Source organism: Micropterus dolomieu, linkage group LG17 (assembly GCF_021292245.1).
Source record: "Micropterus dolomieu isolate WLL.071019.BEF.003 ecotype Adirondacks linkage group LG17, ASM2129224v1, whole genome shotgun sequence".
Taxonomy (NCBI): domain Eukaryota; kingdom Metazoa; phylum Chordata; class Actinopteri; order Centrarchiformes; family Centrarchidae; genus Micropterus; species Micropterus dolomieu.
The window spans coordinates 8,196,866-8,219,593 of NC_060166.1; the positions used below are offsets into that span (position 1 = coordinate 8,196,866).

Here is a 22,728-nt window from a genome sequence, read left to right on the forward strand (position 1 = left end):
GTGCAACTCCAGAGACTGATCACTAACTGCACCACCAGCCAGCCTGGTTGTAATGATACAATTTGATGTGTTGTTGATACAAAAAGTGTATTTGCTTAATAAAAAAAGCTTTACAGCTAACATTTTGGACTTTTTAGTTAGTGCTTGAGTAGCTGAGCATAAAAATATACCTCTTGTGTCCAAACTCCAAACAGGGAGGAAGATACAGCAAGTTAAAGAATTAGTTACAAGGGGAGACCTCAGCCTGCAGCTACAACAGGGAGTGAATGGGAGACGACTGAGACTTTCCAATCAATTAAGGATCAGAGATGAAAAGCTAAACGTCCACTGAGCAGGATTTTGACAATTAGAGGGAGAAAAGGTATGTGGCTACATTTTGATGCCTTTTTTGTGCTTATAGAGATAAATATATGCGACTAGCAGCAGTTAACAAAAAACAATTTCTGGTCTGCAAAATCCTCCTGTCTCCACTCTAACTGATCACATGACACACTGGTAAAGTCTGCTAAAAGCTGTAAAACCCTTCACTTTGGAAAGGCATAGCTCCTAAACTAAACTTTTTTTTTTTTAAGCAAACACCAAATACAATTTTGAAAGATCAACATCTTTTCTGCAACTTACAGCTGAAATTGAGTCTGTAGCTGCACATATGCCAGAGCACTAAGCTCTTAAATTTGGAAGAGTGGAGTCCCTGCTCCCATAGGAAATCCATTCATTTTAAAATGCATAAAAATATTAATATAAAATCAACCATTACAGATATCAGCAGCACAGGTAATAGCACCCATCTCATGAAGAAGATGTACAAGTTGAAGTTGGAACCAAATTTGTAGGACAAACGGTACAGGACTAGTTAGATGCCAAAAAATGGCAGAATAAATAATAATAATAAAGAGCAAGTAGAGCTACAGCTCTCACACTAAATAATGTAGGAGACCTAGACAACATTTCTTTTCTCACAAGGTTCAGAGAGGAGACTAGACTTTACCCTCTGCAGCAGCTCCTCTAGCGCCCTCTGCAGGTCAAATCTGACACCCAACAAAGGGGAGGTTCCCATAAATCACTTCACAGTGTTGTTGCTTAGTGAGGTGTTAGGTGTTCTTAAGATGAGGGGTCAGCCTGGATGTATCAGCGGACTGAGGACTGGGTGCAGTTAGTGCTCTGTCCTTCATCTGACAGACACCCAGGGGTTCAGATGTGTAGAAAGAACCAGAAACCAGCTTGTACTATTCGATTTGATCTGCCGGTTTAATGAAGGTTGCTGCCTGATTTCAAGGTCTGGGGCAACATCATCTCCCTTTCACACGTGTTCATCTCACGTTATTCTGATACGGTTACATCAGACAAAAAACTGTTTGGGATCCAGTGCTTTAGAGACTTCTGTGCAATACAAAGCTCTTTAATGAGCCTTTTATACCAGGGTTCTTCTGCATTTATCTGTGGTGAAAGGAGGTTTTTCTCAGTCAGATTATGCTGCAAAACTTCTCTTAAAACTAAAAAGCTGTCACACTAGCAGACCCTCATCTTGTCTTAGCAGCCTGTTAACACGAAACCTGAAGAGGGCAGCAGGTTCTAGCTAATCTGAAATAAATCACTCACCCTAAAATCATTTCCACGGGAGATGGTGGTGGATGTGCAGTGAGGGAAGATAACATAACCTAACATTTCCATTCATTTTATCTGTTCTTCAGAGGGTGTGTTCTGGTTGTAGAGTCCGGGGCCTCCTCTTTTGCATCTGCAGCCTGATCGGCGTCCTCTAGCTTCCTCTGCTTTCCTGTGGAAACTGGAAACTGCCGCGGTGTTCTGTTGTCAGAGCAAGATTACTGCTGGCAAAGGGCGACCCATGGGAACAAGCGTCAATGAAATATTAGGAACTTCCTCTCCTGCTGCTGAGACAGCAGTTATAAATAGCCAGGGTTATTTTCAGGCAAACACTCAGCCCAGCTCTGATCTGGTCTGGTCTGAGCCTCCATGTGGGATCTGGTTGCAGGACTGTACCACAAACATACAGCAGGATGAAACTGTGAACTGAAGTCTGAACTTTCCTGCCCCGCACCCTTCAAACAGAAAAGTAAGTGTGTTTCTGTGGATCTGTGCATGATGAGCACACAGTTGTTCTCTTTCCAACCTTTTGTCTGACGTACCCCCAGTGGCGTAAGTATGTATGTATGGAAGTATAATCAGGAAAATGTATGTATATATTATATCATTAGATTATTGCTACTCATGCATTAATGTAAACGCAGGATTTAGTGTTGTAGATTTCTATCAAAATTAATGATTATTTTCATTTTGGATTTATTTTCTCCATTAATCAACTGAAAATAGTGAAATATGTTGTCACAATTGCCCAGAGCCCACAGTTACACAAGCCCTAAGTAAAATTTCAATTCAAATATATTTTTTACTCCATTTTCCCATGATAACGATTATCTTGTGGTCTCAAGTACGTCAGGAGTGTTTCTTTAGGACAAGTTCAGATACATTTTCAGTGTCCCTGGTCAGTTCAGTTGGTAGATAAATAATCCAAGGATTGTGTGTTCGACTTCCACAATTTTCTTTTTCTTCTTTTGTGTGTTTTTTTATTATCCTCTTCAACAAAGTTGTTATGAAGAGATTCAGGGGAATCCAAACACACATTTCCGGACAGCTTTTTCAGGGGTTCCAAAAAAGCCGTCAGGAAATGTGTAACGTTAAATGGATTCCCCTGAATGAGAAGCACAGGAATTTCCTCTGCCTGGGAATGATGGGTGAATGAAAAGTCCGTAGGCTGATGGATGTGGACCAATTGCCAGGATGCACACAGTCCAGCACGTGCTTTATTGTGATCATGTGAAACAGTCTATTCATAAGAAGTTTGTTGAAGAGGATTATAAAAAAGAAATAAACAGTCTCAGGTGAGAATCGAACTGTAAATGTTAACGTCAGTGTGGTCAACTTTACATCCAGACTGTTACCACAAGGGGGAGAGAGGTCTCTTGCTCACTCACTCTCTTTTTTCCTCTTCCTCGCTTCCTCTGACAACTTCGTCTTCCTTCTCTTCTCTTTAATTCTAGTAGTTGAACCCACCCACGATACAGGATGATTATCACAATCATCACAATAATAATTCTGATTATAATTACTGTCATTAGATTATTGTTGTTCTCACAGCTGTTGGTAGTGTGAGTCAGATAATTCTGTATAGGCCTTGCAAATCCCATATCAGCGTGTGTGTGTGTGTGTGTGTGTGTGTGTATTTGGCAGGACAGGAGCTGCCTCTGTCGTCTTATCGTGACTCATCTTCAGTCTTTTGAAACAAAGGAACCACACAGTGACACACACAAACATATACACGCAAAGTGCAGAGAAGACTCTTTTGTAATGACATTTGGCCTGCCATCCATGACTGTAACCCCTCAGATAATTCTCAAAGGCAGTAGAAAGGAAAGGATGTGTATTCTCCACCATGTTAGGGTAATAACAGATGCGATCATCTAGGCAGGAAAGTAGGAAACACCCTACTTTTACAACCAATTCAGTTTACAGTAACTGGAGAGGAAGGTTCTTTTTCCAAAGCCTAACTTGATCAACATTCAGACTCCTCATCATTAAGTTTCTTTTTTGGTATCAGATAGATAATATTAATCTCCATAAACTATAAAACAAAGCACCAAGTACATAAACATGAATGTCTGTAACTATAAATATCAATACACAGCTAAAGAAACTACTAGAATGTGTCTGTTCAGGTACCGTTGAATTCTCAAACCCTCAAAATTGCCCTCTGTTGGATCCTGTAAAAATATTTCCCCCATATTACTTCACTAGAAGTGACCTGTTGTGGACACTGTGTTGTTTCATTTCACATTCTGTCTGCTGCAAGGCTGTGTGTGTGTGTGTGTGTGTGTCAACATCACAGGTTTCCTGTTGATGCCAGGCTGTCTGGAATGCCTCCTGCTGAGGTCAGAGGTCAAAGGATGTGTGTCACTGCCACTTCCCCTCCCTAACCAGCAACCTGGGATGCCCCTCCATGCCACGCTCACACTGAAAGGAAGAGACCACCATTCGTGGAATATGCAAGTTCAGGGCTTTTATTTTTTTTTAAATACTGCTGCTCATTTTAATATTTATTTCAACCAAGATATGTTTGAAGTGAAAATCATTGTATGAACTATGATCTGCCCAAGAAAACAGCTTTCAGACAAACAAAGTTGCAAAATACTGTAAAGTCAGAATATTGGTTTTAAAAAAGATCCCAAAAATCTACACATTAGTGTTTGACAGAAAACAATGTATGTGATCCACCGTCACAGTATGTAAATGTCAGTGTTTACTGTTCACTCTCCTCCAGCCCTATCAGAGGGGTGCTGCTAATGCAAAGGCTGCAAAAAGCTGCTGCTTCACATTAAAAGCCCTCTTCTGGAAAACATGGGGTGGATTTTATTGTGACATGGCCACAGGAAACAAAAAGTATTTGTCATTGAAGTTAGTGCTAACTGCCACAGTTCACCAAAAATGTGCCTACAAATCAAAGCCGGTCATTTCCCACATTTTTAATTTCATATGTTGTTAGATGGGAGTAATGAAACAGTCAGGAGCAGCCACAGTCAGCTGTTGGATAAAGAGCAGCAGGCGACAGGCTGCACACGTTCAGCAAGATCCGCAACTCATATTGCTGTGTCCTGCTGTTGTGTGGAAAACTATTCACTCAGTTGCATTTACTGTTGACTGGCTTCTTTATTGAAACAATGCCAGTTTGTTTGGCTGCACTGTAAACAGATACACCAGCAAGTGTTTCTTGTAGTATTAAACCGCTCTTACTGTTACCACAGTAACCACAGGTGTTGCAAAATCAACCAGGGTGGAAATCATAAGGATGACAATTGAGCAACTTAAGCTACTGTCAGTCGGTGTTATTAAAGGGAAAGCACAGATATGGAATGGCTTGATATATAAAACAATGCAAATAAATGAGGTCACAGGAGTGGGAAAAGGCAGGCCAGGCTCTTAAATGTTCATACTAATATTGGAAAACTAAAAACATGATACCTGAAAGGACCACACACACACACACACACACACACACACACACACACACACACACACACACACACTTGCATGTTCTTACCACTCTCTAGGCTTTCTTCTCAAAGATCAAATTCAAGCTCCCTTAAAAAGACACATTGCATGATGTGCACAAGTAACTGGATGAGTCCCACAATGCTGACAGTGAGCGAACAGGAATGCAGGGAGGGGTCTGGAGTCATCAGACAGGTCTGGGAGATCATCCAAATGAATGGAAGCTGTTTATATTTTACTGTCACAAAGACAGAAATCTATGGCCACAGTATCACATGTTAACCCTTCACCCTGGAAACCACCCTTCTATAATATATGTGTGTGTGTGTGTGTGTGTGTGTGTGTGTGTGTGTGTTTGAATGAGTGTAAAGGTCCTGGTCCTTGGCCTAGTCCTTGGGGACAGGATGTGCACTGCTACGAGAGCACAAGTCCCTTATTTGTTTTTAGAAAGTGTGTGCATACACTTGCCTGTTGCTTGTGTATCCTAAGGGAAGCTCAAGGACACACACTCAATCTACTGGGCTGGTACTGGGACTGTCTGAGGCAGGATGCTGGGTCTTGGAGGAAACCCTGTTCAGACCAGCCCTGTGTGTGTTTGTGTGTGTGTGTGTGTGTGTGTGTGTGATGTTAAAAACTTAGACACAGTGCCATTAATCTAACAGATGCTAAGAGGAAACAACAAGATGAAGCGGGCCAGTGATTCCCAATCAGGAGGTACTTCAGGGTCACACATGGAAAGATTGTGCAGTAGCTCAACTTATATAAAGAAAAATAGAAATTCTTTCTTGATTTACAAATAGACATCCACATATCAGGTCATCGACTCACACCTGAGCACTACAAAATGTTTGACAAATGAACAAGCATGCAGAGAAGTCTAAAAACAATGGACAGTTCAAATAGCCAAAATAAAAGTAATGGATAAACAGTTTGAATTGTTAGCTTAAAGTAAAAATTGTCAGCTAAATGCAAGACTGCTAAGACTTTACAGACAGCATGGTAATATTTTCATTCAAGACACAAAGGTGTTTTCCACTCCCGATAAGCACGCACATTTTTATCTTCCCATGCGCACACACTCCGGTAAGACAAAAGACACATATCCTCTGCATGTGACATCCATCCCGGGACCGGCTGAGCTCCATATCCTCCCCGTGATCCCTCAGCTAGAGAGGCAACATCCTCTGGCTGCAGCGAGGGGAAGCTGGCCTCACTGTGACACTCGGCTCTGCAACAGGTAACAGCTCAACTCCAAATCTCTGCGCCTATACTCGATACCTCCAGTCACCGCTTTCCGCTTTTGGATCGTCGCGTCAGGAAGTCAAATTTCCGTCAGGTAAGAGCTCCCAGGCATTTCCCTTCACATGCATGTAGGAGAGGGATTCATGGGCCGGCTTGCATGGACTTGTGATGAGAGTAAAGGTCTCTAACTGTTATGTTTTTGAGTTTCAGGCATCTCCTGGGACAGTCTTCTAGGCAGATCCTCTTACTGCCTGACCTAAGGATTTGCCAGAACGACCCAAGGAGAGAAGAATATTTTTCCTCTGACACTCATCACACAGAGTGTAAGAGGTGCACACACCACCAAACAAGACAAAGTCACTATAAAACAGGGACGGGAAAGAAACGAGAAAAGGGAACAATGATGGAACTGAGGATCCAGCTCATCCCAACAGGGGAAATCATCCTTCCTCCGGGGAAGAACGGGGAAAACTACTGCCACAACTGCAAGGTCAGTTCACACACTGCGGTCAGATCTGGAGTCAGATTTTTCCACTCATCCTTCATTCCAATGGGTTTTATGCAGCTCAGTGGGTAGAAACTGATGCTGACACAGCTGAGGTTATAAGGTTCGTCTCCCACAGGGATGAGGTTGAGAAACATTTACATATTTTAAGAACTTTAAATTGCAGAATACTGTCTGCCTTGTAAATTACATTGATAAATCAGAACAGCTGCGGTTAGTAAATAAGTTTAAATCCCCTTTGGCTCTAAGCAGAGCTCTCAGAATTATAATAAGCAGTACTCAGTTAATTATACATGTAAAAATGCCTCTGGATGCTCTGGACTTCTACTAATAGAGAATGTGATATTAACACTTTATTGTCATGAATAGGATGAAATTTTGTCTCAAGCAGTGTAACATAACTGGATTTGTTCCAGACATCAGTTCTTAGTAAGAAACCAAGAATCCTCATTCATATCGGACAGATCCGTTACGGAAGAAGCAGAGATACTGATTTCTGCACCAATTGTAACAACAGACCAGAATCTAAAGGCAGCCACACAGGCTGTGGTATTTTAAAGCTGCTATAATCAATATTTTTCATATCAACAACGGATCAAATAACATGGGATGTTTTTTTGTTTTTTAAAATCTCTCAGCTGTGAGTCCCCCAGCTTTATGGAAGTGCAATACTAAATTGCTGAAGTACCCCTTCAAAGTTTGGATTACATTCATTTTAAAAATCTAGACTTAACCTGTTCTGCAGTTTTGCCTTTGTGATGTTTCCATGCAGGAATTACAAGAGACATCCGTTGCTCTATAACATTTTGACATGTGCTACATGTTTGATGCTCTTCTGTAGATGCGCAGTAATGAAGATAGCTGATATCTAATATCTATATAGTATCCAAGGAATGAAGGGAGCTGGCTTTTTAAAATCAATCCTCCCATTAAGGCGCCGTTTGGTACAGTAAAGCGTGGGCTGACACAGGATTAGGATGTATAGTAAGAGGAATGTGGTGCAGTTAATGCAGCCGGCTTCGTGCTGGTCAGTGATGATTGAGGAGGTGTGGAATGTACTGTAGCCTGGACGGGAGTAAACGACAAAGACATTCCTGTACACGGCTTCATTTTTCTCCTTCCCACATTCCTCCAAGGTCAAATCACCCTGCGTGTCTGGATGTGTGTGAAAGGTGTGTGTGTTGGAGTCTTCACTATTTTGCTAAGCTATGACCAAGACCCTTTAACCTATGTGTGTCATTTGACATCAAAGCGTTGTAACCTTCTTGTAAGGACAATGACTGATAAACACGTAGGGCTCATTGGATCTTCTATCTGCAATTATATAAAAACAGACATTTCAATAACAATCGGATGTCAGGTAATATTCTGGTAAGTTAAACAAAGTAAATATTGTGGAGTTAACTGGCTCTGAAAAACAAATGAAAAGAAGTGAGTGTGGCTGTGTTTTGGCAGAGTTTCCTGGTTTTGGTTCCAAAGATGTGGAGTGGGGAGGGTGAAGGTTCGGGGGTAGAGGTGGGAGCCTTTTGTCCAGTACAGTCTGTCTTTCCCTCCAACAGTGCCTTGTCAACAGGATACAACCTGTGTGTGTGTGTGTGTGTGTGTGTGTGTGTGTGTGTGTGTGAACGCAGTTGGTTGTGGGTTGTTCGAGGCTGAATTGATCACTCCCCCCTCTGGCAGTGCAGTTATATTACAGTCCATCTCTGGCATTGACAGCCTGCTGACCAGCTGCCTGAGGTCACCTTCACATGGACACAGCATGTGTTGCATAACTCTGCAACAACATCTGAAAGGACAGTACATTGAACTCCCAATCTTTGTTATGTGAAGGACCCCCAAACAGATGCACACTACCAGGGCTGTGGGTACTACTGAGGACACGAGGTCATGACTTTAGTATTTGGTTTAACAAAACGTTTACATCAAACTAATAAAAAATATACACATTGTGGGCATTTTTTTGTATTTTTAAAATCATTTTTATTAGATTTTTTTTTCAGTTGACCTTCATGCTGGAAAATAAAATTTACAGAAAGCATAATTGAACTGTTAACTGAATAACCAAACTATGAAACATCCTAATAATTAAAAACAAAAGGGATTAGGGAGAGTTGAATCCATGACCTCAGTATAAGTTTTAGCTTACTGTACTGCAGTAGATCCCAGAGGTCCAGCTGGTTGATTGCTGCTATAAAAAACCTTAATCATATAGCCTCTCTCCAGTCCTGTCACTGTGAACTCTAGGGAGTGAAATTATAGTGAAAGTGAAACTGTTTCTTGGTACTAGAGACACTTTAAAAAATTCTCCAAGGACCCCCTGGAGGTGTCCGGACTCCGTTATTGCTTTAAGAGATTTTTTTTTTAGAACACAAGACTGTTAAAACTGCAATCCACGCCCACGTTACTTCTAACCATGCTTCTAAATGGCTTTTCATGAAGGAGGGGACTTCCTCCTGCTGTGGGGAGGAGCTCACAGTCTGCAGTGGCAGTGGGAAGGTGCAGTGGCAGCTTCAGGGACGGTAGAGGGTACGAGAACTCTTTGAACTGACTGCACTAGTTGTGAGCAGTTGTAATGCTGTGGTTTGCGGCTGAATTACACTGAACGCGCCCTGAACTGAAGAGAAAGTAGCGTCAGGGGCAATTTATCATTTATTGCTTTGTTTTTTTAAAAAGTGCTGATGAATGCCCATTTTTTTCCTCCTTGGCATTTCAGGGCTTTAACTTGTGCTCAGTCGGGTTTGTACGTTTGCGGATTCCTATAAAAAATACATATCAAAGCCAAACTGTATTTGAAACGGTAGACATTTAAGGGCCAGTTTATTATTTTCCCCCACTCAAGAAAGGTATCTGTATATTGTTCTACATTATCCCAGCACCGACGGGGCTTTGTCGGGATCCTAGCACCCTACCAGTTATCTAACCAAGAGCCATTTAAAGGACTCGGCCTACCCAAAGTGTGTGAAGGAAGTGGAGATCTGAAGACAGCTGCATTCTTCTGTCCACAGGCTGCCTAGTTTGCCATGCTTGTAGAGAAAACTGGAGCTGGTCATTATAATCAGAAACTTTCTCAAAATAATGACTTAGTAATACAAAATAATGAGAAACTCATTAATCGCATTATTCTGAGAGACTATGTAATTATTTTGAGATAAATAAGTATTTATTTTGAGAATGTTTGTCATTGTTTTGAGATACGATCTCATTATTTTGAGATCGGCTACTAAACTATTTTAGAAGACTTTATTTATAACGACTTAAAGGATCTTTAATCCATCACATTGGCAGAAACGATCTTCCATAGAAACAATGACGACATGGTGCGTGGCCTCGCTAAAATAAACTAGGGCCTATACCACTCATGCCGGAGCTACGGATGGGTTCTTAACTTCCTGGTATTACAAGGCTGCACTGCACCCTTCATTGAAAGAAAAGGAAGAGCAGAAATGCCACACCACTCCCGTAGGGGAACTGACTCCCAACAAAGCCGCAGTCAGATTTCTGTTCCATATTAACACCATTATCTATCATTTCACCACAGAGATGTTAATAAATAAGTGTCTGGTACTATGACTATACCGCTGAATCACTAGAGGAGGTGAAGTCCTCTGCTGCGCTCTGGGAGAAGCCACAGTTGTAGCAGAGCCCACAGTGGGAGTGGTGGGAGGGTCAGGAGAAACCCGGCACGACTCCTCGCACTGAGTACTGTTACCTCCTGGCAGACACCAGTCTGACTGACCGAGTGACTCCGCTGACACACAGAGTAGGGACTGAACCACACATCTCCGCTAGTATCTGGACCATAAGAAACCCAGTGAAAGAAGAGAGACTACTGACGTTACACCGTTTTGACCTCGGCTGTTTTAAGGTATGTCATGTTACACCTAACGTTCAGCGTTAAGTTACCTACTGTAACGACAGCGTTACTGACGCTAACTGTTAACTCTCGTTACGCTAGGTAACGGTAGTGTTACTTGTAATGGCAGGGGCGTTGTGTAAGTTACAGTCGTGACATTTTGGAAAGTTTATGCAGAGTAATTTGTGTGACATTGCAGCATGCTTGAGTGAGTGGGCGGAAAGCCCTGATGCGTGCCATATGGAGAAAAACGCTACGCCGAATTCCGTTCAAAAACGTGGCAATGTAATGTTGTTCAGCCAGCTGGCAACTCATTTACTCGGTAAAACACATGTCAGGACGTGGAACAAATCAGTGAGAGCAACTGTTCAGTTCTGCTTATGTTGAACGTGTTAATTTTGTGTTACGTTGACGACAGCTAAGCATTTACACTCGACCTGTCTAAGTTTTACCGCTAACGTCACTCCGTAATTTCCCCCAAAAGTGGTACGATCACGTCAGAGGCTATTGTGAATTTGCCTAAGTACAGAGGTGATAACTTCGTTTAAATACGCTGTTACACTGGGTTTGTGACGGGTTAAAGAATTAATGCTTGTGAGTTCTCAATGTGTGTTCCGTTTGGGATGTAGCGTTAAGCAAAGAGAAATAAATCAAAATTTTGGTTATATTTTTGATTGAAGTTGAGTTTAATTCTGTCCCTTACGTGACGGCTATCAGGACATCTGGCTCTCCACGTACTGATTTGGCGTGTAGCCTACAACTTCAAATCCTTCGTCAGGTTGGGGTTGTCTTTTTATAGACGCCAGACAGACACAGATTAAGATAGTTAACTAAATATCTAACCTCACAGCCTATCATCACACTTGTGAGTACAAAGCTGCTCTAATGTTACTAGATGGAGTGGAGCATGTGTTGTGCAATATAAGCCTAATCATTGTTTGTAACCCTGTCCACCACAGATCTTTCTATGTTGTGTGTTTTGTTCCTATATATATTTTTCAGCTGTCTGACTGTGGCTGAGAAGGTGTCTGTGAGGGGCTTTGTCAACAACATGCCTGTCCACGTGTGTGTGTGCGCGCGTGCGTGCGCATGACTTAAACAACAAGGGAGGCACCTGGCATTTAATGCCCACATAAACATGGTGCTTATGGTATTAACGGGGGAAATAATATCTAATGATTGAAATTGTCCTTGTGGGATGCTATAACTGAAAATATAATATAATATGATTATGTGGGGTTAGTAATTGGAATTATATTCTCTTCCTGGTTTGGTCACCACTGTTTACATTGGTCTTCAGCTGTTCTCATTGGAGAAAGTGTCCCTTTTGGTCTTATAAGCTGATCATGAGTGAGAGAGATTACCCACCCAGCGGGGAAGGAAAGGCAGAATAGACTTGTCCTGTACACTGGGAAGATGCATGAGAAGATTGAAACCAGAACAGAGAAGTTTGAAGAAATAAGTAATCATGAGTAGCATATTCCTCAGGGGTCAAGCTACTTAGATCAGCTGACCTGTTGCTTTAAGGTCACCTGGAGGGCAGGACCTCCCAGCAACCATTGGCTGCCTGCAGCTGCCACTGAGTTGACTGTCACTGTGATATAAGTTTGATGTAAGCTCCTTTAAATGGCAGCTTGTTATTGGGGATGATTGGCTTTGAAGGAGGGCTGCAGAGTAGCAAAGACAGCTGTGCTGACTGGGTGTTTATTTTCACCTGCAATGAATAGGTCTAATTTAAGAACATCAGTGGCTCCTGGGAGAAAATGCACAGAGCAGAAAATTCTGCATGCATAGTCTGCACGATTATCCAACTTGGCAGAAAGTACACATCAATGTGCTGTTGTCAATACATTTTTCCCCTGTTCCCTGGTGAGATTTATTTAGCTGCAGTTTCCATTGGACTGATGTGGAGCAGATGCTTTAAGGCAGATTTTTCCCTCAGTGCTTTGCTTCAAGCTCTTTTTAATCATGATGGGCTGGGTTTTGGTGATATTTCTGTTTGTGGCTGTGAGTGGTGTTGGGTAGTGTGGGGTTAGAATGAGGTTTTACCCAAATGTCAGCCTGCTTCTGCATGGTTAGGCATTTCCCCACTGGCTCTATGTACTAATGTAAGCAAAGTCACATGGCTTGTGAAATGGGTTTGCATGTATTTTACACAACTAAGATAATGTTTTTGCCCACATTTTCATTTTATTTGAGGTGCTCCTAAGATTTCACAGATTGAGGAGACTGTTGGTTCATTGGCACTGGCTTGCTGTTTGACTGCTTATCTGATCAAATACCAGTCTGACTTTGCCCCCATTGTTATGGTAGATTCCTTCATGGCAGTCCTTACCTTAACAGTTCAAGGAGTTCATCTGTTGAACTAAAGAACTACTAAAATACATTGTAGTGAAATTGAATAGGGGGTCCCAAGCACCTTCCCATGAACCCCCTTTGAGAACCACTGCTTTCTATTTGGTGGATATAGGACATGCTGTTGACAGGGTGAAGGTTTTCCTGGTCATGTGATATCTCAACTACATATTGTGTGGATCCTGGGAGGAACCCATAGGATACACCTGACTGTCTGGCTGTCAGCAGGCCCTTTACCTTCACCTCTACAACAGGAAAGACTCTCTGTGTTATAGGAAATGCTCAGTGGGGTGGGGGCTTATTTCAAATTTTAATGTGAAGCTGTCATATCAGACTTGTGGGTATCAACAAATGGCATGGCTGCTAAAGATATAGTTGTCACGCAGAAGGAAGTTTACACTGAACACAAATGAAAGAAATGGGCATAACACTGCCACCACAGCACAGACCAGGATTCACTTCCAAGAAGCGGTGTATCTGGCTTGTCAACCAGCACAGTTGGTTGGGTTGGGAAGCCAGTGGGGGATCATTACCTTGTAACTGCACATGTGAGTCCTACTGGTTGCATTAGTTACAGGCTTGTTTTTAGTTACGTTGCAAACATAATGTGGAAATGATTTATAGATGTTAATGGAATAGTTTGACCGCTTAAGAGGTGCTGGTAGGCAGTTTTTGTCAGCTAGTCGGTCAGAGCGAGGCTAGCTGTTTCCCCCTGAAAACGGTCTTTATGCTATGCTAAGCTATACAGCTGTTCCTTGTCATACACATTAAGGTAGACATGCCCAGTATAAAATCCGGCATCTGTGACTACACTATGAACCCAAGCATTAAAATATGGTCAGGGCTTTGGACATGCTGCTCTGATAACATTAGGCACAGATATCACACTTGCCTTAGCCAGGGATAGGACTGATAAGGTTCTAATGCAACAGCAGTTTCCAGTTCAAAGTGGATTCATGGCCTTTGTCATCATTTCTTAAGACAGGGGTTATTGAGGGAAAAATCAGATTTTATGTCTAAGGCTCATGATATTCAAATGTTTCAAGTTGGTTGGGGTACTGCTAAAATGATAGGGTTCAACAAATGTTCAGGAACAAGAGTGACTGAATTTGTTCTGACTGAGATAAATCAAATATCAGGTCAAGTGACAATTCAATGAAGTGAATAAAATGAGCTTTACTAGGTAATGTCAGTGGTATGTGTGGGAGGTTGTTTAGATGGTAACTACTGCAGATAGAGACTGCGAGTGTATGGGAAGTTGAGTCAGACGTAGAGATGGGAATGTTTTGGAGACACTAGACAGGAATGTTTTTTGATCTAGGCAGTTTGCCAGACAGACAAGCAGGAGTCACAGATATATGATGAAAGGTAGCGTAATTAGCATTAGAGCATTGTCTTAAGTGGGGATTTATATCAACTCAGTTCACTCACCTTTTTGTTCTTTAGCATGAGTCAACCTTTTTAAAGCTTCATATTCAGTAGATACTGAAGAGGCGCATTCATGGAATCAGTAATTTCTAAGGTATAGTTACAGACTTTTACATTAAAATTATGTTTTGTTTTGTTTCTCACCTAATAATTACTGCTCATGAAACATTACGATTGTAAACAAAGACGGAATCAATAACTAGAAAAGGGGAAGTTTACTAATTGAAACACTGAACTAGTTGAAGTCACATTTTAAATATAAATAATGTGCTGCTGAAATAGCAGTTAAAGTGGAAGTGTTGAAAAAAGTTTAAGTTTAACCACTGAATGAAGCAGAAATGTAATGTTAAAAGTTCAATTAAAGTCCAAGCACTGAAAGGTGTTGAAATGTCAGCCAGAGTATAGCCGAGTTGTCAACTGAAGTGAAAGTCGTGCAAGAAAGCATTGAAAGCAGTTGAAGTAACTTGTGTTTCGGGGGTTTTTTGTCATTCAGAGGTGAAGACCTGTGACCTGAAAGGTCTTGAGGTATCTATTGAGGTTTGAGCAATGAAAGTGTAAAATGTGTAAAATAAGAAAGCGGTTTAAATGTCAGTGAAGCAGTAAAAGATGAATGCAGTTGAAATGTCTGTTGGATGTGAAAATGGTAAAAGTAGTTGGAATTTCAGTTGAAGACAAGCGGGAAGCTTCTGGTCTGAGACGTAAATCCAATGTGGAAGCCTGTTAAACCTGCATTCTATCAAACGGCCAGTGACTCTTCTGGTGTGCAAAAATAAGTCCGGCTCCATTAGAAATAATGGTAAAATGACCCTACTTCTCAGCTGATTTATTACCTCAGTAAACCCTTTCGTAATGAGTTTATGGTCTCAGTCGCTAGTTTCAAGTCCTCTTCAACACAACCTGATGCTCATTTAGTAAATTGTGGTCCCATTTAGAGGAAAATAGACCATAAAGCAGAGTGTGCTTCAGGGCGGGATTATCTATGATTGACAAGACGTTACCATGGCGACCTGTCAATCAGGTGAGAGTGACTCGTGTAAATTTAACCAGGGCCATTGAAAAAGCTTATTAGGAGTCGGCTGTTCACTTTCTCTGGGAAGTACATTTAGTTTTAAGACAAAGCTGTCAGCCCTGTTAAAAGGACAGTTAACGTGAATAACAGATACACCTAGCTAAACAAGCTAACTAGCTCTGCACACGGCCGTTAGCTCCACCATCTCGTCCAAATATGGTCACAACTGGTGCCGCTGGTTGCAAAAAGTCAACATGGCGGCGCCCTATCGGCCAAACTCGAGGCTTCAAAACGGCAGTCCACAAGCCAACGGGTGACGTCACAATGACTACGTCCACTTCTTATAGACTGTCTATGGTTGAAGAGGAAGAGCTGAATATAGTCCCAAGTGTGTGCTGTAAGCAGCTGAAATCATTTGAAGTGTAACATCTGAGAGTAGTTGAACCATGTTCCAGTGTCATGATGTACATTTTTCATGCTGGGGCTACATGATAGCTACATTTAAAGTTAAATTATGGAGTATGCCTTTTTAAAATGATGTAATGCCAAACAAATAATTTTATTTAGGTTATTCAAAATTAATGTACGCCACCTCAAGTAAGTGAGCAGCATTAGTATTTTTTTTGTTGCAGCACCACTTTGCTGTGTTTTTACAAGCGGTGTGTACAGAACCGCTTTATAAAGTAAGCGGAGGGTCTAGTAGAATAGAAGTAGTGAGGGTCTGTATCTGGCAGTGATTCAGACTGCGTTACCTGTGTTGATGACTCCCAGTCTTTGATGGTGTGCATGTACAGTATGTGTGTGTGCCTGGTTAGTTTTAGCCTGCTGCTGTGGGCAGCTGTTTAAGCTTTTCCATGCGATTTCTTTCCCACATCCCAAAGCTTGCCCAGCGGCAGAGCGAGCCCCGCCCTGCTGGGAATAAACGTTATGAGTGACTGAGTCCTGCTTCTGCTCAGTATTACAGCCTTGACTGCTCTGGGACTGGAAACCAGCCTGGAAGTGAGTCAAACTCCACACCAGCTTTACTGCCATTTTTGTACATGCACTGTGACTGCAGGAGCTTGGAAATCCTCAAGGGGTTTGAATATTAATGCTTATGACAAAGGCTTGAAAAACAGTTAATACTGGACTGCATTTTATTCATTTTCACATTGCTATCACTGTTTTAGAGTCCTTTCAGTTGGCGTGTCTTTGACTTGATGAAACTGTTTAGGATGTGTTAATCCAGAGCCTTAAAAATCAGTGGAGTGGACACAAACATACAATACACTGGAAGTCAAGGGATTTAACCAACATAATCAAGACATGAGTATACATGAATTTCTTCTTGTGGTTTGGTTTTTGAGAGACAACTGCATGTATCTTTGGCAATGTATTAAAAGAACACTTGAAGGACAGTTTTAGTACATTTCACTGCTTTTGTCCCTCATTCGAGTCTGACAGGATGAAGCGGGTGTGAGCTGAGGGCAGAACTGCTAATTCATGTTTGCTTACCACAGTGCTGACTAGCTCACTTCCTAATCGTCTTCCACATCTCACACACACCCTCACCTGCACAACTTCACTCAGATTAACCAGATAACGCAAGTAATCCTATTTTGACTGCTCTTGCACATCTTCAGGCCGGTAGGAGAGGAACTCTGTGTCTGGAACATGTGTGCTTACATTTCTGGGTTTTTAAAAAAAATTTCATTTATGAATGTTATAAAATTCTGGGTATTTTACCAGGACACAGAGCACAGCTAAGAAGGATTAAAAAATAATTATCTTTTCCAGAAACCTATTTGCTTGTTACTTTGGCCCTTAACCTCATACAACAATAGACTATGATGTTTATTTGAATATCCATTAAGTCATTGTATTCCAGCACTGCCTGCCGCCTGTTCGTGACAACTGCCTTGCTGAACTGCTGACAATCGCACGCGTGTGGTGTGTATTTTATTTCATTATATATTTTAAATAAATATTTAGCCAGAAAAAGGTTAAGCAGCATGTGGTCAAATGTAATAAATAAATAATACTTTTTTCATGTCTGTGACATATTACAGGCATTGAAACTGTAGTGAAAGGTGTAATTCTGCTGCTATGATGTCAATATGACTATTAGCATATAATTTTTCACTGTCTATTTTTGTTGAGAAATGTGCATGTCACTCGGCGTTAGAAATAAAAAACATTTTCCTTGCCTACATGGCTTGCAAGGCAAACTGTGTAGGCTATACCAATCCAAAAATAGGCATATTACACCAGTAAATATACCTTTAGTGGTACTGGTTTATGACTTAGAGCTAACACGGCCTCCATGAATGATCTATGTTCACCTGTGGGCGTCTTGTATGTTTTGTACACTCAGTGTGTGCGTGATCATCCATTCTCCCTCTCCATCCATCCCTGTAATCATGACAAACTGTCCTAAGCCCTCTGGATCCTGTACTATATCACGCCTGCAATTATGTCAGCTCTCTTCCTGTGTACCTGTGATTTTCCAACTGCAGCTATACTGTCCGTGTTGACACACCCACCACTCTGTGTTTGCTGTGATACGACACCAAAAGCAAATCTCGGTGTTTGTTGAAACAAGGATGCATAGTGTGTGTGTGTGTGTGTGTGTGTGTGTGTGTGTATGTGTGTCTGTGTGTTGGATTGATTTTGAGACTCTGGAGAACATTGGAACAATGTGAAGCCGCTCATACTCCAGCAGAATTCAGCAGGTGGAAATCACCAAATAAAACCTTAACCTCCCCTACCCGGCCCCTTTTTAAACTAAGATAAACTCCAGTTTTACTATTTTTAGCTAACTCCATATCTCTTGCGCATGCAAGCGAGAATGAGGTGAAGGTAGAGTGAGTGAGGCATGTTTGTGTCAGGAGAAACTGGAATCTGGTGACTGGAAAAGACACGAGAAAATAAAGTTTGGGCTGTGAGGAGGTGGGTGGCTTGACTTAAATACCATTGACCATACTTTGTACTGTGGGTGACTAATAGCTGCCTTATCAGGAAGGTTCCTGCTGGAGCAGTTTCTGACTTAAACCTTTAGGATGTTGAATACACCATTTATATTGTGAACTTATCAGACCAGTCTGTTTTGATTGTTAAGTGTAGATTAGGAGTTTTATTGCCCTTTGTCCATATGCATGCCTCGCTATTTTCTACATAGTTAGATAAAGATTTACTCCACAAAGTGGAAGCTGTGCTAGACTCTTTTAATGGACACATGTAATATGTTTTATACTTGCTGTGAATATAATCGAGTTAATCTTATTTCCATACTGTATAGAGACCTTGTTTTGAAAACCGGATGTTGTCACACGTGTATCCTCGTGCTAAATTCATCAAGTCCAACCCAATTTGATAAATAATGTTGTATGTGGTTCTCGTATCGCGTAACATGAAGACTTCACAGCCTGTCTTCAGGTAGGACTCTCATACTGCAACACTTGTCTTTGTAAAGAGAGAAACTGACAGGATAAAGTCGCTAACCTGCCTGTCAGCTCGCTCTGGTCCGTTTCAGTGGATTTACCATAAAAGCGAGCTTGTTAGCTAGGTTTATTGAAGAGAGATATTTGTACCATCGACTCCTGTTTCATAACCATTTAAAAAGCCTTTTGTGGAAAAGCTTTTTCTCAAGAAGGTTAAATAAAAACATGATGATGCAGGACCGCTAACAAGCTGTGACGGCTTCATCCATTTGGTCTGTAGCTCTCCATTCCTTCAAAGGTCAGTACTGTCAAGATGGCATGCTATCAAAATTCACTACACTTGAACTCAACATGGAAAAAATGTGGAGGGATTTACTTTCCCCCCGAGTGTTATTCCACTGATATATACTGAAATTCAGTCATTTAAAATGCGGGTGTGACGCGGCCTTTAGTCTATGAGTAACACATTTGTTACCATTGCTGTGTATTTTCAAAATTACTCAAATTGTGCTTATTACCAAAAGAAAGTTCTTAGAAAATACGAGGAGTAATAGGAGTTCTCTGATTGGGCAGCGTAACTTAGTAGAAAGAAACTGCGTGTGTTTTCCATAGCCTTGACTATGGTGACAATACAAACATCCTTGGTTAAGACTATGAAGGCTTCATCTGTCACCTACGTTTTATTAACCTTTAACTGAATGTTTCCATGGAGCATTGATAATGTCAGTACAGTATGAGCAGGTGTGGCTTTGGACCCGGAGGGGGTTGAGAAGAAGGAAGAGCATGAGGTGGAATATGGTAAATGCCAGAAAAAGTGGTGTATAAATAACTTGATCTACGTAAGGTTGAGGGACTAAAGAGTAAATGTGACCTGAAAGCATAAAAGAAACTAGCCTGTAGAGCCTGGAGCAATGCAATGCAGTTGATGAATGTGAATAAGATAGCTGGTACAGCCTGATAGGGGTTTCTGCTGCCAGCATGGTTTGAATGTAAAGTAGGGTAACATCCTGGACTAGTGAGCTGTCCATGGCAAAGTTGACACAGTTATTGAAGAGTGTAAAAGATAGTTAGCCTAGGCCATGCTGCCGTGTGAAATTTTTATCAGACCATTCTCACTTGCAGCCCCTCTTTCCATGCTGCATTAATGTTGTTGTACTCTATGGGTGAGGAGGATAATGGTCACCTGTTTTGTAAGATTTCCCATTGCTGTAGTGTACAGTTTGGGCTGCAAAAGCCTGCCTGTGTCAGTGAGGTTTCCTCAGGTTGTGAAAGTCTTTGTGTCTAATTCTCCTATTTTAAGATTTGGTACAGTTAAGTAGGAGTTCAAGTCATAAATTCAATGTTAAAGGTCCTAATGTTGAAGGTCCACGGTGCACTGTTTTGGTGTGAACTAGTTTGCTTCTGCTCCCCAGTCCATGGTTGATACGCTTTTCAATTTAATAATTATTTATCTTCGTTTTTTACATTTCACTGAACTCCAGGGGCCTCCACAGTCACCAGATCTAAATCCAATAGATCACCTTTGGCATGTGGTGGAACGGGAGATTCTCATCATGGATGTCCAGCCGACAAATCTGCAGCAACAGCATGATACTATCATGTCAATGTGGACCTAAGTCTCTGAGGAATGTTTCCAACACCTTGTTGAAAGTATGCCACGAATAATTAAGACAGTCGCAAGGTGTACCTAATGAAGTGTCCGGTGAGTGTATATCCTAACAGATGGGTTGGCATCAAATATTATACAGACATTCATTGTCCCCAGAGGATGATCTTATTGACTTTGTGATTCCCTGACTTTATATCATCCGCCTCCATAAGGTTCACATTGTTTGGTTTTAGCATTCTCATTGCAAGTGTGTTAGCATTTAGCTCAAAACACGAATTTGCCGAAGTGCCTGAAAATTTGCTTTCACTGAGAAGCTGCATTAGTTGACTGAACAGTGTGATTACATGGTCAACATGTTAACCTCCTAGGTCACGAAAATGTTTCCTAATTAATGTATTTTTACCCTAAACACAGCTGTGAACCGCATACCACCTTAATAAACACAAATAATCATGTTCACTATCTAACATTCCACAGCAGCCCTGCCCAGTCCAACTATGACAAGTGGTTAGATATGGACGCGTGTGTGTGTGTGTGTGTGTGTGTGTGTATGAGAATCCTCTGCTATTTTAAAGGGAGAGTTGGAACAACTGTTCTTTAAGGTCCGTCCCCAGCGGGATTAAATTGCGGGTGTGGCACTGAGGAGAACTTCTCAGAAGAAATTCTTGTCCACCTGAATTTAAACTAGGGCTGGGCGAAATGGCCAAAAATGTTATCACGATAAAAACATCATCATTCGATATTGATAATTATCACAATATATGTCAAATCATTATTTCTTTCAAGTTTAAAGGCTGATTTTTGCTCCTGAGTGAAAATTGCAGAAACCAGATGGTTAATTATGTGGTTAAACTTATCTTTATGGTCAGAACACTTAATGCCAAACAGTGGATCTCTTCACAAGTCTAAAGGTAGAACATTCAAAACTATTCTATTATCTTTTCAACAAATATAATTTGTTAATCTTTTTTCAGGACAAAATAAATATTTTAATAGAAAAATTAAGTGCTTATTTGTTTGTGATTCAAATGAAATCAAGCAAATATTTATTGATGGTATATTGAACATTTATTATAATGTTATTGAGGAAAATTATATTGCGATAATTATCATTATTGTTGCCCAGCCCTAATTTAAATTGCGTTTTTTTGTCTGCAAAAGCATACTTATCTGCTCTGTAAATGACTTGTTCCATGTGTCCTTGGAGGGAAAAAAAAAATCATAAACCAAAAGGGATAAATGTACATTTTATATTTTATGTTCATGATGGCGTCCCCCAGTTTTGCATTAATTCCACAATGTTGCATTGTTGTTTATCTATTTGTGCACAAGCAAAAATGCTTCTTTTTTTCAGTAGAAAAATGCAAGGTGTTTAACATTTTAACAAACAATAAAAATGACCATACGAAAACGGAGTATTTACTAATTACTAGCAATTACTGTAAACAGTTGAAAACATCACATCGTCAGAAGGAAGGCAACTTCTACCGGCCTCTACACTACATTTCCCATAAATGGATACATGGAAGAAGTAATGTAATGCTAACAATAGCACAGGTGTGTGATAGAGGCTGTCATCTTTTCCAGCATGTTTACATGCACACATGGTCCCCCACACACACTTCCTCTCAGAGAACTCCTCTGCCTCTCTGTTTGTCTCTCAGTCTCAGGAGACACTGGTCATGCCTGGCAGTGTGTATCATGTCATCATTATCACGAGGACAGCTGGAAGGATGGTGTGTCTATGTGTGTGATTGTGTGTTGTAAGGGTTGCGTAGCTGTCTGGTCACTGCTTGCTTACTGTAGCCAAATGACCTGCGACATCTTGAACTTGTGTGTGTGTGTGTGTGTGTGTGTGTGAGATGTTTCCGTGTCAGTGGAATGTTCGTATGTTTGTAAATGTGTGTAGTGAATGAAAGCTCCTTAAGGATAGCGCTGTGTGTGTGTGTGTGTGTGTGTGTGTGTGTGTGTGTGTGTGTGTTTGCCCATTGAGCAGTTGTGTGTGTATTTTCTATCTCAGCAGCCCAACCCTGGGTAATAAATCTCCAAGGAGAAGATTCCAGAGATGTTGCAATGAATTGTGTGTGTGCCCAAATTGCCGAGCTATCGTCTTGTGTCGGGAGACGGTCTGTGTTAAGTTACTTTAGCCAGAGATTCCTCTCAGTGAATGCAGTTCACAGATTCTCATCCATTTGTCAGCTTTAATGTAGGTGGATGCTGACTTGTCAGCAGTACTTTACAACCGAT

At 41.2% G+C, this 22,728-nt stretch overlaps 1 protein-coding gene across 3 annotated transcripts in view; it reads left to right on the forward strand.

Moving 5' to 3' along the window:
* The first annotated feature begins 6,060 nt into the window (after positions 1 to 6,060).
* Positions 6,061 to 22,728, forward strand: part of LOC123985485 (unconventional myosin-Ic-like) — a 61,784-nt gene continuing 45,116 nt past the window's right edge. Inside the window, exons 1-2 of one of the 3 annotated variants that reach the window (XM_046073027.1) lie at positions 6,061 to 6,397; positions 6,514 to 6,793. In XM_046073027.1, coding sequence (XP_045928983.1) covers positions 6,704 to 6,793 — 90 coding nt within the window. In that variant the 5' untranslated portion in view covers positions 6,061 to 6,397; positions 6,514 to 6,703. Of the gene's footprint in view, positions 6,794 to 10,275; positions 10,674 to 22,728 lie in introns of those variants that run through there. The other 2 variants (XM_046073026.1, XM_046073028.1) reach the window with 2 other exon arrangements.